Genomic DNA, 15,594 nt, shown 5'->3' on the forward strand with positions numbered 1-15,594 from the left:
TAATAGTAATAGTAGTAGTAGTAGTAGTAATAGTGGTGGTAGTAGTAGTAATAGTAATAATAGTAGTAGTAGTAATAGTGGTAGTAGTAGTAGTAATAGTAGTAGTAGTAATAGTGGTAGTAGTAGTAGTAATAGTAATAGTAGTAGTAGTAGTAGTAGTAGTGGTAGTAGTAGTAGTAGTAATAGTGGTAGTAGTAGTAGTAGTAATAGTAATTATAGTAGTAGTAGTAATAATAATAGTAATAGTAATAATAATAATAGTAGTAGTACTAATAGTGGTAGTAGTAATAGTAATAGTAATAATAGTAATAGTAGTAGTAATAGTAGTAGTAGTAGTAGTAGTAATAGTAATAATAGTAGTAGTAGTAATAGTAGTAGTAGTAATAGTAGTAGTAGTAATAGTAATAGTAGTAGTAATAGTAGTAGTAGTAGTAGTAATAGTGGTAGTAGTAATAGTAATAATAGTAGTAGTAGTAATAGTGGTAGTAGTAGTAGTAATAGTAATAGTGGTAGTAATAGTGGTAGTAGTAGTAGTAATAGTAGTAGTAATAGTGGTGGTAGTAATAGTAATAGTAGTAGTATTGTAACATTATTGTAGAACCCTGTTTGAAACAACCTTTTTTTTTAAAAAAAAGCAATGTTCTGATATTTTTATTTTTAGTGTTATTCCCCGTCTCCGATCCCTGTTTATAATGGACATCCACTTTTGTAGTTTACCTAAAAGCTGTGAAGTTTACTATGTCTATTAGTGGCCACTGCTAACTTAGCATATTAAAAGTCAGTATCTATGCTTGGAAGAGTTGTGACTAAACTGCAGCTGTCAGCCAGGCCATCAGCCAGGCCAACTGGGACAGACAGCGAGTAGCATGATAAATTTGGAAGGTAAGGAGAATCAATTTCAGCTGCCATCATATGAATGACAGCAATAACTCATGCTGTCCAAGTTGGCTCATTCAAGGCCCCTGAGACACCCACAAGCATGTTCAACTTTCATCTGTCTGTCCAGCCTTGTGGATACACTTCGCTAGTGTTCTCTTGTTACTTGTCTATTGAAAAGTTACATTTCTTTGCTTTTGCTTTTCTTTTTAGTTAATGTTTTAGCTTTATAGTGTACTATAGTATTCGTTAGGAAACAGAGGTGTAATAGTACATTGTCTTGCAGTCACAACATCTGAACAAAAGTAAACTTGTGTGAATGTGTGTGTGATTGTGCCCTGCGATGGATTGTAACCCCGTCCAGGGTGTCCCCTGCCTTGTGCCCCATGCACCCTGGGGTAGGCTCCAGTTCCCTGCGACCCAGTAAGGATAAGCGGTACAGAAAATGGGTGGATGGATGGATGGTTTAATGCAATGTGTGTTCAGCTTTCAATCCTAAATTCCATTCAGCAAATAACAAAATCATTTAAAATTCATGTTTAATCATCAGTGTGGTGACGTTTGCAGTGTAAAGATGTTTTGGAAGGAGTCTCCTGTGTCCGTGCTTTGAAACAATCAGATTTAAAACTGTAACTTTAAGTTTTCAGACATGGGAAAGTCTTTAGGACAGAGTGCTTTGAGGGAACATGACAAGCTAGATTTTGTATTAACTTCAAGAGAGAGGTTAGTGAGGGAGTTATTGTTAATAGCTTTTATAATGTACGTGATAACAGGAGCTAAGTTGTTTCGTGGATGTTTCACACATTAAATGTAACCATAAACTGATATAAAGTATAATGTGAAATTTTTCTATATCAGCATGACCCTGTGTGTTTTATTCCTTACTGGACTATAAAGCTGTGCTCAGCCCATACTCCTGTCTTACCTCCATGGTCTGGTGTATCCACAGAAGAGCATAAGTTACACTGGTGTAAACTCCTGGATTGTTCAGTTTTCCACAGCCCTGAACCCAGCTTGCTGCTCCCACCAGCTTCCACACCGAGGCTTGACAGGCCAGTGGACCACCGCTGTCCCCCTACCGACATACACATCTATATCAGTTATTGTAATATAATGTACAGATGTTTTTCAATAAATCATGTATTTTTCCATAGAATATTTTTGACTAGAGTTTCACCAGATGACAGACGCCTTAAAAAGTACTGAAATGAAACAAATGCAGGTATAAAACATTGATTATAAAGAGCAGTAACCAGGGGGAAAAAAACCTAGTCAATTTTAAAGTAACCACCCTCAGTCTTTAAAACTGCTTCAGCTCTCTTTGGTACACTGTTGTGCAGTTCTATCAGGAAATCAGCTGGTACGCTTTTCCAAGCACCTTGATGAACCTAGCACAGTTCTTCTGAAAACTTTAATTGTATCACTTGCTTCTGCATCTGCATAACAACCTCCATTATGTTTTATCTTTCTTTAAAGACATACAAATGATTTTTTTTTTGGTGGGGGGAAGTAAACTGTCTAATCTAATTTGCTAGATAGAGATGCATAGAGAAGATTACATTACCTTTAAGTAACAATCTTATATTAGATGTGTGTATGTGTCATCTGCAAGATATATGCGTAAAGACCCAGTATAAATTGTGCTTATCTCTGTTATTATCACATGTGTCATGCGCTCATCATACCTGGCACGTGCCGGTTCCATCGGTAAGAATCCCAGCGCAGATGTTCCATGGAGAAAGTCCCGGGACTCCACACTCTTGAACAGAGAGGAGAGGAACCAGTGCAGAGTGTAGAGACACACTCACCTCTCCTGTACACATACAGTATATAAAGAGGCTTAAACACCTCATTTCCACCAAATTTACAAACTTGATTTTCTTAGACTAGTAAAACATATGTAAATAAGAATTGAGAGAATTAAAAGCCAATACATGACACTTAGGTATGACTTAGAGAAGAGTTTGTTGTTGTTGTTTTTTTTTTTAAAAGAGTCACATTTACACAATTTTCCATTTACCCCAAATTTAGTCAGGCAAGCAAAATAGGTTTCATGTCGAAAATTCACTTTCACTAGGTTAATGTAGCTAACAAGGATTATCTGACCAAAAATATTTTCTGTAAAGACATGCACAAAGCTTCATATATTTGCTCTGAATTGAACTATATTATTATTTCCCATGCACTTCCAGGTTCCCAGTACAGTGGTGCTAGACTGAGTTTAAGAACAAAATGGTCTGTTTCTTCAACATAGCGGTCTCCATGTAAATGTTTTAGACCACATTAAGTCATAAAATCACATCAACAAGACTGTATGACATTACTTAAGAATTAAATGCTGATATTTATTGAAAATTCTTTGGGTGAGATAGACTAGCACTTGGCTGATTTACTACATTTGAGGTAAGTCATTTATCCGAACCTGTCAGACAGTAACATCATCACCTGCCTCTTTTGTTGCTCCCTAGGAAGAACAATACCACTAAAAAGTATCCTTAAAAGTGAAGTACTAACTAGAACTCACCGTCTATTTTTGTGGCTCCCCATCCTGATATCCAGCACATGGATCCTGAACTGAAGCCTTCATCGTAGTTAGGCAGACAGATGGGCTGTACTTGACCTGAGGGGACAGAAGTAAACATTTCCCATCAGGTACTGCACCTGACTCTTCCTACAACATCTCAACACCTCGAGGTTTGATCAGGTTTGCATAGGAAAGGATCAACTTACTCAGAGAGGTGAAATATTGTACAACAGATACGAATCAATTGTACAGACCACCCCTGTTAAACTAATTCCTGCCTGCTGTGTTCAGCAATGATGACTGAAAGCATCCTGAGCTTTAACCAAATTCAAGACCAGGAATCTAATTAGGATCCAATATGAGAAGCAATCTCTTACCATTGAATGTGAGTGGCTGCGTTAGTTTAATGAGAGCGATATCGTAGCTAAGTCCTTCTGGATGATATGCACTGTGGAAGAAGATCTTCATCACAGAGAGATCTGATGCTCCACTCACAGGCTGGTCCGTGAGGCCCACCCGAACCGTCCATAAAGCGGGATTAGCAAAACTAAAGCAGAGAGAAAAGAAAGGAATGATTGGATTTACATTTCCAAACCCTGAAGCTTAGTATTCAATAACTAAATGGAAAACAAAGCAAATATGAGCGAGGAGTAGAAGTGTGGAGCCATTCATGGTTTCTTAGAACAATGGTGCAAAGTATTGCTGTGTATGTAGTACATCCATCCATCCATCCATCCATCCATTTTCTGCACCACTTATCCTACACAGGGTCGCAGGGGAGCCTGGAGCCTATCCCAGGGAGCTCAGGGCACAAGGCAGGGGTCATCCTGGATGGGGGGCCAGCCCATCGCAGGGGACAATCACAAACCCATTCACACATTACAGACAATTTGGAAATGTCAATCAGCCTACAATGCATATCTTTGGATTGGGAAGGAAACTGGAGTACCCCGAAGAAACCCCCATAGCACAGGGAGCACATGCAAACTCCGCACACACCGGGCAGAGGTGGGATTGAAACCCCCAACCCCAGAGGTGTGAGGCAAATGTGCTAACCTCTAAACCACTGCTGATAAAAAGTTTAGATATTAGAGTTAAACAACAGGAAGACTACATGCATTAAAACCTATTAAACTCTCAGGACTTATCAGCAAGTCTAGACTTAACTACAGATTATATAATTGTAGCCACAAAATAGTTCATAGTTATTGAATAATAAGATATAACTTGAAAGGGTTAAAGTATGCACTACAGTGTGTGTTTCTACATGTGGTTTGGTGTGTGTGTGTGTGTGTGTTTTGCTCACCCATATACACAGTGTGCAGCAGTGACTACCCACTGGTTGGTTATTAGCGATCCTCCACAGAGATATTGGTTCTGGTACTGCAAGCTGACCTGCCATGGGTACTGCCCAGAGAGAGATACATTTCCCCCTACGATCCGGGTCCTGAACCCAGGTCTGGTACCACACTCTACACAGACAGGACAATAGTAATACGTCTTGGTAAAGAGGGTCTGGAACTGCATACAAATGATTATCTAATAATATGTATTTATTATTTAGTGATTACTGAATAATTTGTAGTTGTTGTAGTTATTTAATATGAACAACTAGATTGTAACATAGGAGTTAAAGGGGCGCTTTAGCCCACATAGTAAAGTAGCACTAATGGCACACACACATACACACACTTAACTCACCTATACACTTGAGTACCGTGACCAACCCGGATATGCACTGAACCGTTCTGAGAAACAGTAGATTTTATATGGCAAAATAGATTTTTATATATACAAAATGGAGGACAATTTACTAAAATAAAAAAAATAAATAAAAAGCATATGCAACAGCTATATTAATGTAACACAAAGACACTATCTGTGTCTGTATCTGTTTAGGGCTGAAAATTTCTATATCTATATTTAGATTTAATCCTGAACTGGGTGTGACCTAAACAAGAAGGAGTTGTTTTTTTGTTTTAATTAAATATGAGTCCTACCACTCTCTGCCCGGAAACACTAGAAAACACTGGGGAAATAACCCAGAGGTAGAAATGATAGCGCTGTCAGCATGGTGTGTGAATTCTGACTCGGACAGCTCCTCCACCTTAGCTACATCACTTGAGTTCATAATTGGCCTCAATTAGAAATGTGCACCAGACTGTTTTTTTAATCCCTCTCATGCAGGCATTATTTTTGTTTGTATCTGCCCATGATATTTCCTCATTACCACTACTACTAGTGTTTGTATTCAGTTACAACCCTGTGCTACCCTATAACATTTTTTTAAATAATAAATATACACCTAGGTAGTATTTCTAATACATACATATATTTGAAATATGAATACAGTTCAGTAATTAGTCATTTGTGTTTTATGTATATATGTATACATACTATATATTTATATAGATACTCATGTGATTCTCATGAGTTGATTATGGAGAAGTGTTCATGGCTAAAAATTCAACAAAAGACTTGAAAACACTAGCAACCTGTTTGTGAACACTTCAGAAATGTGTTGAGTGACTCGTTTCCATCCAAAATCTCTGAGTGTTACTATCATTGGGATTGATAATGCCCTTTATTTTTAATCAAAGCTAGCTGACTACATGAATGCTAGCTAGCAGGAAAAAGTGCTATGTTCTTGTACCTATTTATTTATTTATTTATTTTAAACCCAGCAAGACCAAATTTGTGGTAGAGTAATATTTTAGAAACTTTAGAAGAGATGATGTAATTGATTGAACCTTTACCACTGGTGCAGGGCAGAGCAGACCAGCACTTACATTAACATTAATGTTATTATTATTAGCTATCATCCACAAGAATGCTAATAAAATTTTTAACAATTATTTTTATCCTTCAAAATGCAAAATTTGTGTTTTTGCTACATTTACATTGAGACTGTTTTGTAATATGCATCAAACTATTTTTTAGCTATGGAATTTTTGCCCATTGATGTACTGTATATAACTGGCTATTAGTTATATGGCTCGGTACAGACACCCTAGGGAGGTGAACATGTGCTCCACCTTTTAGCGTGTGCTAAACCGACAATCTAATCTTCCAAAGAACGAGGGAATTTGCCAAGATCATGTCGCTAATCCTTCAATAGCATATACTAAGCATGGTACAATGGAGTTAATGCTTGTGCTAACATCCTTACGGCTATACATGGTAGGTTGGGCGTACCTGAGGAACGAGCTGTTATGAATTTTGAAGGTTTGATGATGTACTGGAAAGCGTGAACTAATCATCACTATGTTTTTCTTGAAGGCAGACTCGACAGAAGAGAGAGGCATGGAAGTGGAATTCACATAACTGCAAAAAGACAGAGGGTCATTGGTGAATACGTTCACACAAACACATATAACTCTATCTGACAGTGCTGTGATTGACACATGCAATATAACAATTCCTAACATTTCAGTTGCTCTCATTAGTTGTGTGATTATGAGCAGCTGTCGTCAGGCACTCTAATTAATCTTGATAGGAGGCTTGAATACCGAAGCACATAAACTTTTGCTTGTGTTTCAGACACAACGCCTGCCTGCAGAGTAAAAGCAATGAATCGTGACTGCATTGTTAAATGGAAAAAAATAAAAACTGCAGAGAAAAAAAAAAAGATTTGAAAAAGGAACAGTAGAATGAAAGGCTGTCGATGGGTAAAACGAAGATTTTGACCTACTTCTGGTGTGAATGTGTTTGCAATGATTTTCTCCTTCATTTAATGGCAGACTGATTTTAATAGGATTAACGAAGCTGTTAATGGGGGCTTTGGGGTTGACGTGACTGTATTACACCCATATGATGTAGGAGGGGGGAAACCACACACACACACACACACACACACACACACACACACACACACACATACCCAAGACCTAGAGAAGGAACCCACAGGAGGAGAGGGCAGTATAACAGAGGAATCCTTGTTCTGAGTCAGAATGTTTTATATAGAAACCTCAGCAGGAGACTCAAACTCAGCAGGAGAAACTCATCCTCCACTGACTGCAGCTCCACTGCAGCTTATTTTTTATATTTTGATGATCTAGCAAATATTATTCATAACAATTAATGGTATAAAGATGTACTTAAGAATGAGTATAACCTTAACTGTAAGTGTAACTCCTAAACGAACAAAAGCAGGATGAGAATAAATAGCAACTGTTCTTCTCCTCGTGTTTAGATGTGTGACTGTTTGGTTTGTCCTCCAAGAAAAAGCTCTTCACATCTGAATGAGAACATCGCCATGGGAACTACAGGAACATGGCCGCTCTGTGTGTTAAGCGTCGCCTTATCAGTGCTTAGCTGTTAAACTCCTTATCAGATTGAATTTGTTTGGTGGCTTGTTCCATTTGTATCAGATTTCCTGATAGTCCCAAGAGGTAGGACATTATAACCACTTGAACTGAAATTACAGAACGAGGTTTGTTGTATTATTTGGAACAGTTATAGGACAATGGTGGCTCAGTGGTTAAAGGACTGAGCTAGTGCTTTCCCAAATCCCAATACTGTCAGACATCCACTGCTGGGCTCAGTGATGGATAAGTGATGGGACCTTACTGGGCACGTGTCCTGGCTCCTGGCCACTAGGGGGGCCTTTGATGAGCATAGATATGAAACTCTAAAGTACATAGTTGGAGTCACTGGCTTTTGCTAGTTAACATGTGCTCCTGTACCTGTTGTATCCGAGCTGTTTGCAGGCAGAGAATCCCAGATTGGCGCTCCAGTTCTCCCAGCACACAGAGCTCCATATCCCCCTACTGTGAATCTGCAGGACAGAGTGTCTCCCACTCACTCGCACTAATGAAAACAGAGATGAAAGATGATGTTCATTAAAAGACAGCAAGTATGTGGGGGCTTCCTGCATGACGCAGTACACTTCTAAATATATTATTGTGGTTAAAGAAATAAAAAGCAATTTTGTGGAAAGTCTTTAAAAAATACTGTCCATTCCTTCAGCATTCCCTCCAAAGCCACAACCCCAGAAACAAGCCACGCCCTCAAAACAAGCCACGCCCTCAAAACACAAACTAGAGATGGAGCTTTCTCATTTTACAGGTAGGTACTGATGCCTCATTATACTGATTTGTTGGATATTGGTGGTCCATGTCAGTTGTTTTTACTTCTATTTACCAAGCCTGAGGCACCACAGACGATCCGAGTTTCTCCTCTGAGCGGATAGTTTATTCTTCACACTTAACATTTTTTATGCTTCACTAGAACTTCAACAAATATTACAAAACGTGTTCTAATGTACAAATCACTGACCTTTATTGATGAGGGACAGCAAATGCAGATTCATTTCACTGTGTGTGTGTGTGTGTGTGTGTGTGTGTGTGTGTGTGTGTGTGTGTGTGTACGCTCACCACAGTTGAGTTCATCCTCTCCCTCGCCACAGTCTTTGACTCCATCACAGACAGCAGATCTTCTGATACACTGAGTTGAAGACACACAGTGGAATTTTCCAGAACAACTCAAACCCACTGTGAAAAAAAAGTGAGAATAAATCACATTCATTTAGAAATGCTCACTTCTTTTTTCCTATTCTCTTTTTCTCATAATAACAATCCATCGCAGGGAACAATCGCATACACATTCACACACCCATTCATACACTACGGACACTTTGCACACGCCAATCAGCCTACCATACATGTCTTTGGACTGGGGGAGGAAACCGGAGAACCCGGAGGAAACCCCTGCAGCACGGGGAGAACATGCAAACTCCGCACACACAGGGCAGCGGCGGGAATCGAACCCTCAACCCTGGAGGTGTGAGGCGAACAAGCTAACCACTAAGCCACCACTAAATATATGTAATATATATGATATATAATATGATATTATTATATATTATATTATTATCCCTTATTAATTCTAATTACTTAATTACTTTAATAACTTAGTAGCTAAGTTTGCTCCTAAAGTGTCAGACAATTCTGCTTAATCACAGGGATTTAAAATATTTATAGTGCTAAGATACTGAAGAGTGTCTTAGACCAGGAAGTCATGACACTAAGACACACACACACACACACACACACACACACACTCACACTCACCTCCCAGACCAATTCCTAGAGTCAGAGTCACTGCTATTAATAAGCAAATAATTATCAGCAGCATCAGTGGCTTGCGTGGTAGGGCTGGCCAGCGCATGGACAGAGAGTCTGACAAGTCTTCTTCTTCAAAGAGATAAGAAAAGCCAGAGGTCACCAAATTAAATCTATCAGATAAGGGGTCAAAACCAGTTACGCATGAAGCAAGGGTACTGAACTGTACCTTTCCTTGTCACTAGGGTGGTACTCTTGTCTGGGAAACATGGAAAGGTGGATATAGTGTGCCTTTAAAGAGGTACATAATTAGACCGTAATCACCTTTCGAACTTAAGGGTATCACCCCAGCTACAGGGAACAGAACAGTTTAATAATAATATTTCTGTGCATGAATAAGTCAACGTTTTCATAAATAAGCAACATGTTCTAACAGGCTAGTACTAATACTCTGCTGTTAACAGTGTGTTATAAAACAATTTAGAATTTTTCATTATATATTTAGTTATATAAGTAGTTATTGGTTTTGTTATATTGTATTATTGCTTAATTTATGGTTTGTATGATTGAATAATGCCTCGCTTATAAGGTGCTTGTCATATAAAGAAATGACTAATTATGTACTGTATAATATGTAAAATATACTGTATATGGGTTAAAGCCAGAAAACGAAGAGAACATCAGCAGCATGCTGCTTTGTATATCAGATTGCATCATTGTCAAAAAAATGAATTGATTATTTTAAATAAAAAATCCTTTCAGACAAACATTTAGCTATACTACTTGGAAAAATCCCACTGTAAGAATTGTACACCAGCAATAAGCTTGGATATTCTGCTGAAAAATCTCTATATTTTACTGTTATAAATGCGACTACTGCTGTCTCTTCTCTTCTTATCTGTGAGAAAGATAAATAAGATAAATTATTTATTTTTTTAAAAAAGTATTTAAAATTCCAAATGTGCCAGTTTTCATTCGTTTCTTATATGTGAGTAAATAAAAGATTAATATTTTATTTTAAAATGAATTACAGCTGGTATACCATATAACGGTGCTTTATACTATATAACTCTTATTATCCATATATAGCTATATTAATAGCTATATAGAACTGCAAAAACAATAATATAATATTAGTATTAAGTACAACGCACACTTAAGCAGCTTATAAAGAACAGTGCATGATGTAGTACAAAGAGTATCTAAAGTCCACTTCACGTACCATGAATGAAGGGCTGCACTTTAATGATGGACGTCCTGTGTGAATTAAAAGACGTCTTGACGGTGTGTGTTTTGTAAATGGGGAGTGGCTTTGATGCCTCTGTAGGCAAGCCAACGGGAACATGTGGGTCATGGGTGTTGGGTTCGAAGTACAGTGGTGGTCTGAAGGTCCCCCAGCCACCTGCTGAACTGCTGAAGGGGCTCACGTTGATCACGCTGGGGGTCCTGACGTTCGGGAGGTCCTCGCTCGCTGTATCTACCTCAAAGTAATCTGACTTCACCTCCTCGTTAACAGAGGTCTGGAATGTGGATAGGCGTGTGTATTAATGGCAAGGAATAAGAGTGAAAACCATCAGTGCCATGTTTTTGAACAGCAGCTCTATAAATATGAGCTTTGAGAATCTTGCAATATACAGTTGTTATTATTACACTTATGCTGAAACAGCTGTTAACGGGCTTATTTTTCCTTCTCTTGAAGTAAATAAGACATACAAAAAAACAGCATGTTTCCAAGAAACTGCAAATCCTCTATACTAGGCTTTCCCGTGTCAGAAAAGTTATTGGAAAATGCCACACCTCTGATTGTTACAAAGCACCGACACTGGAGACTCATTCCAAATAAAAAAAAAAATAAACATTTCCTCGCAGAAAACTTTATACAATATGAACAATGACACATATTTTTTTAAATGTTCATAAATATACATATGTGGATTATCTCCCATACAAGTGTAAGCTGTTACTATAGAAACACTGTAATTTGAATTACAGCCAGCGCTATTGCCAGAGCTGCTGTTATAGGAAATGAATCAACACCTTCTGATCAATCAGAATCAAGAATTCAACAGTGCTGTGGTATTAAAAAGGATAATAATCTGGTCAGTGGGTGTAAATACTGAAACCCACACATTTATACATTTTTAACAGTTGTAATTACAATCACATAAACATTTTATATTTTTTAGTATTGTTTGTTGTGAATACAAACCAGCTAGTTAGTTAACTAGATAGCCAATGGTGCAAGAAACAGCCTAAGTAATGGTGTAATTAAACACCCTTTTGCAGGTCAGCTTTGCCTGTAATTTCTTGGTTGACCATGAACATGAACCAATGTGAAATTTGGTGTGTTAATTCTCATGGATGGAATTAAAATGTAAGTCTATTTAGGTTTATCCATTTACATTTTAGTAAATATTTTTTTTAATCGAAGGAAGCCATCTCCTCAAAGGCACCATCCAATAGATTCCTGCTTATGCCTCATTTTTGCTTTGACTCATATCCCTTTTGTATGTAATTGAGATGTAGTTATTTGAAGCACAGTGTAATTTTTAATTTGTAATGGCTAATTCTATTCTTGCAATACTTTGGATAAAATTTGGCAAGAGTCATGTTAGGATAGAGAATAGAGACTACAAATTTTCCTTACCTTGTCCACAGTGTTTTCTGTCTTTGTGGCAGGCTTTTGTTGTTCTCCAGTGTTCTTTTCTAGGTAAGCCATAATTTCTGTCTCATCCTTTCATCTCTGACCCTCAGTATGTGACACTGTCCATGGATGCCATGAAAAGATCACAGTGACCCCACCATGTCTCCAACAAGCTGATCGAGGAAAGGTCAAATGAAAAAAAAGGCAATTGAAGAAATGAGTTGTATTTCCAGCAAATGAATTGATTGGCTAAGTCTATTTGATGTAGATCTTGTTAAGATCAATCCCAAACATTGCCATTTTGCTAAGAAAAGCAAGTCGCAAATAAAGACCAAAAGGTTACCATAAATTTGCTAATTACTATTCCATTCCAATGATAAAGTGAATATAAGTTAATGTAATAAGGGTTAACTGACCATCCGCCTAGCTACCTTTCTGAAAACTCTCTCTCTCTCTCTCTCTCTCTCTCTCTCTCTCTCCCTCCCCTCCCTCCACACCTCTTCTTAACACAAAGGGACATTTGATCAAGTGAGCAGCGCTCTGTTATGCCACTACAGCTGTGGATCAGATCTCCTGGCAATGTGTTGTCTTCATTACTCCGGTTACACCAGACCCGTTACAGATGGAGCTGGACACCAGCCTCCTGCCAGCGAAAGAGGCCGAGCATGAAAAGGTCAGCACACGAGACCAAAGGTTGTCCCTTTTAAAACTTTATTTATCCCTGTTTAGCAGCAGTCATGTTGACTTTAGCTATAAATAATTCATCATGAAGAGGCATGTTATGATATATCATGATAAGGATATTGGAAATGGTTTCACAGTTAATGTAATGCAATACCAGTATATGCTGAAGTTATATACTGAAAAATGTATTAATTTATCATTTTTCATTTGATTTCAAGATTTTTACATATTATTTTTAAATAAATGGTTAGTCTGCTTTTAAAAGGTAAACCAGGCAAAAATCTGACGTCTAAGAGCAATCCTCTTAAAGGAAAATTCCAGTGTTTTTCAACCTAATATTTATCAAACTACATCCATGTCTACTGTATATGTGATTACCACTGACAAGAAATTACCTTGCAGTAAGAAAACCTGAAAACATGTTTTTTTCAAAACTCACTAAGGGCAGCTGAATTCTATTTATACGAAACACATATTTTTGTACAAATTATCCTCCATTCATCCTGTATACCACAAGCCCACCTTGGACACAGTGGACAGGGTGCCAAACCACCGCAGGGCACAATCTCACACACGTTCACACCTTACAGACAATTTGGAAATGCCAGTCAGTCCACAGCACATGTCTTTGGACTGGGGGAGGAAACCGAAGTACCCTGAGGAAACCCACTAAGAATATAATGTCTAATACATATAAACAGGTTAGTACAGATGGTTGCTTAGTCTGAGCAAGTTTATATTTGTCTATATTATGCTCCTTTGTTGTCGAGACATATGGTGTACAGTATATATATATATATATATATATATATATATATATATATATATATATATATATATATATATATATATATATATATGCATTCAATTATATATAAGCATTTTAAAACTGTTAAGGGAGCAGTGTGTACTGTATCGTGTACAGTGTGTACAGTAGTGTTTAAAAGTGTTACTAAACCAAAGTAGTGTTTAAAAGTGTTACTAAACCAATAATAAGTATTACTATTAACATATTTTTAAATATACTTTGAAAAAAAACCTAGTTTGATTTGCAGTGAATCTGGCTGCAAATCTTCTGCATTTCGGACCACTCTTTACATTTTTCTGGTCTTAAAATTAGCTCCACCCCTAAATGTAATAAAGGCACTCAGCTCTGCAACGTTCCTATAAAAGACAACTCGCACAGCATACACAGCTTGACAGAGTGGGTGGGATGGGTTGGAGGAAAGTGAAAGGCTTACCAATTCAATTTTCATTGCCATTGTAATTCACCTCAGAGGCAGCAGAGGGCTTGAAAAATGACAAATTGCTACTTTAAAACATTATAGAATGTGCAAAATGCATGTATTATTTAGATAGAGATATAAAAGGCTATGATAAAGTGCACATCCAGACATCATAAGGAATTTAAGAACACAGCATATGAGTATACACTCACAGAAGACTAGAGTAACACTGGGTACGGCCTCCCTTTGCTCTCAAAACAGCCTCATTTCTTCATGGCATGGATTCTACACGACGTTGAAATCATTCCTTTGAGATTCTGCTCCATTTTGACATGAACTCCTGCAGTTTTTTAGGTGCACTTTCATGCTGTGAATCTCTTGTTATACCACATGCCAAAGGTGTTTTGTTGGATTCAGATTCTGTGACTGGGAAGGACACTGAAGATCACTGAACTCATCGTCATGTTCATGAGACCAGGTTCAGATGACTTTCAGTTTTCATGTGACCTGGTGCATTATCATCCTGAAAGTAACCATTAGAAGATGGGTAAATTGTGGGCATGAAAGAATGCACATGGTCAGCAACAATACTCAAATAGGCTGTGGTATTCAAGTGACGATTGATTTGTATTCACAGGCCCAAAGTGTGCCAAGATAACATTGCCCACACCATCACACCACCTCCACCGGCCTGGACTGATGACACAAGGCAGGTTGGTTCCATGAATTCATGCTGTCAGCGCCAAAGTCTGACTCTACCATCTGTGTGCCTCAGCAGAAATCAAGATTCATCAGACCACACCACTTTTTTCCAGTCTTGAACGCTCTAGTTTTGGTGACCTGTGCCCACTGCAGCCTCAGCTTTCTGTTCTTGGCTGACACAAGTGGAGCCTGATGTGGTCTTCTGCTGTTGTAGCCCATCCACATCAAATTTCGACGTGTTGTGCATTCTGAGATGCTTTTTTGTTCACCACAATTGTACAGAGTGTTTATCTGAGTTACTGTAGCCTTTCTGTCAGCTTGAACCAGTCTGGCCATTCTCCTCTGTCCTCTCTCATCATCAAGGCGTTTCTGTCCGCAAAACTGCTGCTCACTGGATGTTTTATCTTTATTTAACCATTCTGAGTAAACTCTAGAGACTGTTGTGTGTGATAATCCCAGCAGATCAGCAGTTATAGAAATACTTAAACCAGCTCATCTGGCAACAACAACATTGCCACGGTCAAAATCACTGAGATCACATTTTTCCCCTATTCTGATGATTGATGTGAACATTACTGAAAGCTGCTGGCCCGTATCTGCATAATCTTATCCATTGCACTGCTGCCACACGATTGGCTGATTAGATAATTGCATGAATGAGTAGGTGTAGAGGTTTTGTGGAAGAAGTGCTCGGTGAGTGCACTGTACTGTATGGTACATACAGTACATTGGGTGAGTGTAGGTATGTAATGATATCATTTGACCCACAGGTGTCACTAAATTGCTGCTCCTTCTCACCATAGTCAGGCATGTTGTCGTGTTGACCTCCTCCGTCTCTCAGTGTGACGTTGAAGTGGCTTTTGTGCTCAGAAGCGA

General features: G+C 38.2%; 1 protein-coding gene across 1 annotated transcript; it reads right to left on the bottom strand.

The window, feature by feature from the left end:
- Positions 1-1,519: 1,519 nt before the first annotated feature.
- Positions 1,520-9,732, bottom strand: LOC128602407 (transmembrane protease serine 3-like). Its single transcript, XM_053616181.1, has 10 exons — positions 9,692-9,732; positions 9,472-9,635; positions 8,776-8,892; positions 8,086-8,209; positions 7,281-7,287; positions 4,707-4,939; positions 3,778-3,947; positions 3,401-3,496; positions 2,562-2,689; positions 1,520-1,951 (listed from the first exon to the last, which is right to left on the bottom strand). Exons 1-10 carry the CDS (start codon positions 9,730-9,732, stop codon positions 1,766-1,768), a joined length of 1,266 nt encoding a protein of 421 aa, XP_053472156.1. The 3' UTR covers positions 1,520-1,765.
- Positions 9,733-15,594: the final 5,862 nt, after the last annotated feature.

Source organism: Ictalurus furcatus, chromosome 26 (assembly GCF_023375685.1).
Source record: "Ictalurus furcatus strain D&B chromosome 26, Billie_1.0, whole genome shotgun sequence".
Taxonomy (NCBI): domain Eukaryota; kingdom Metazoa; phylum Chordata; class Actinopteri; order Siluriformes; family Ictaluridae; genus Ictalurus; species Ictalurus furcatus.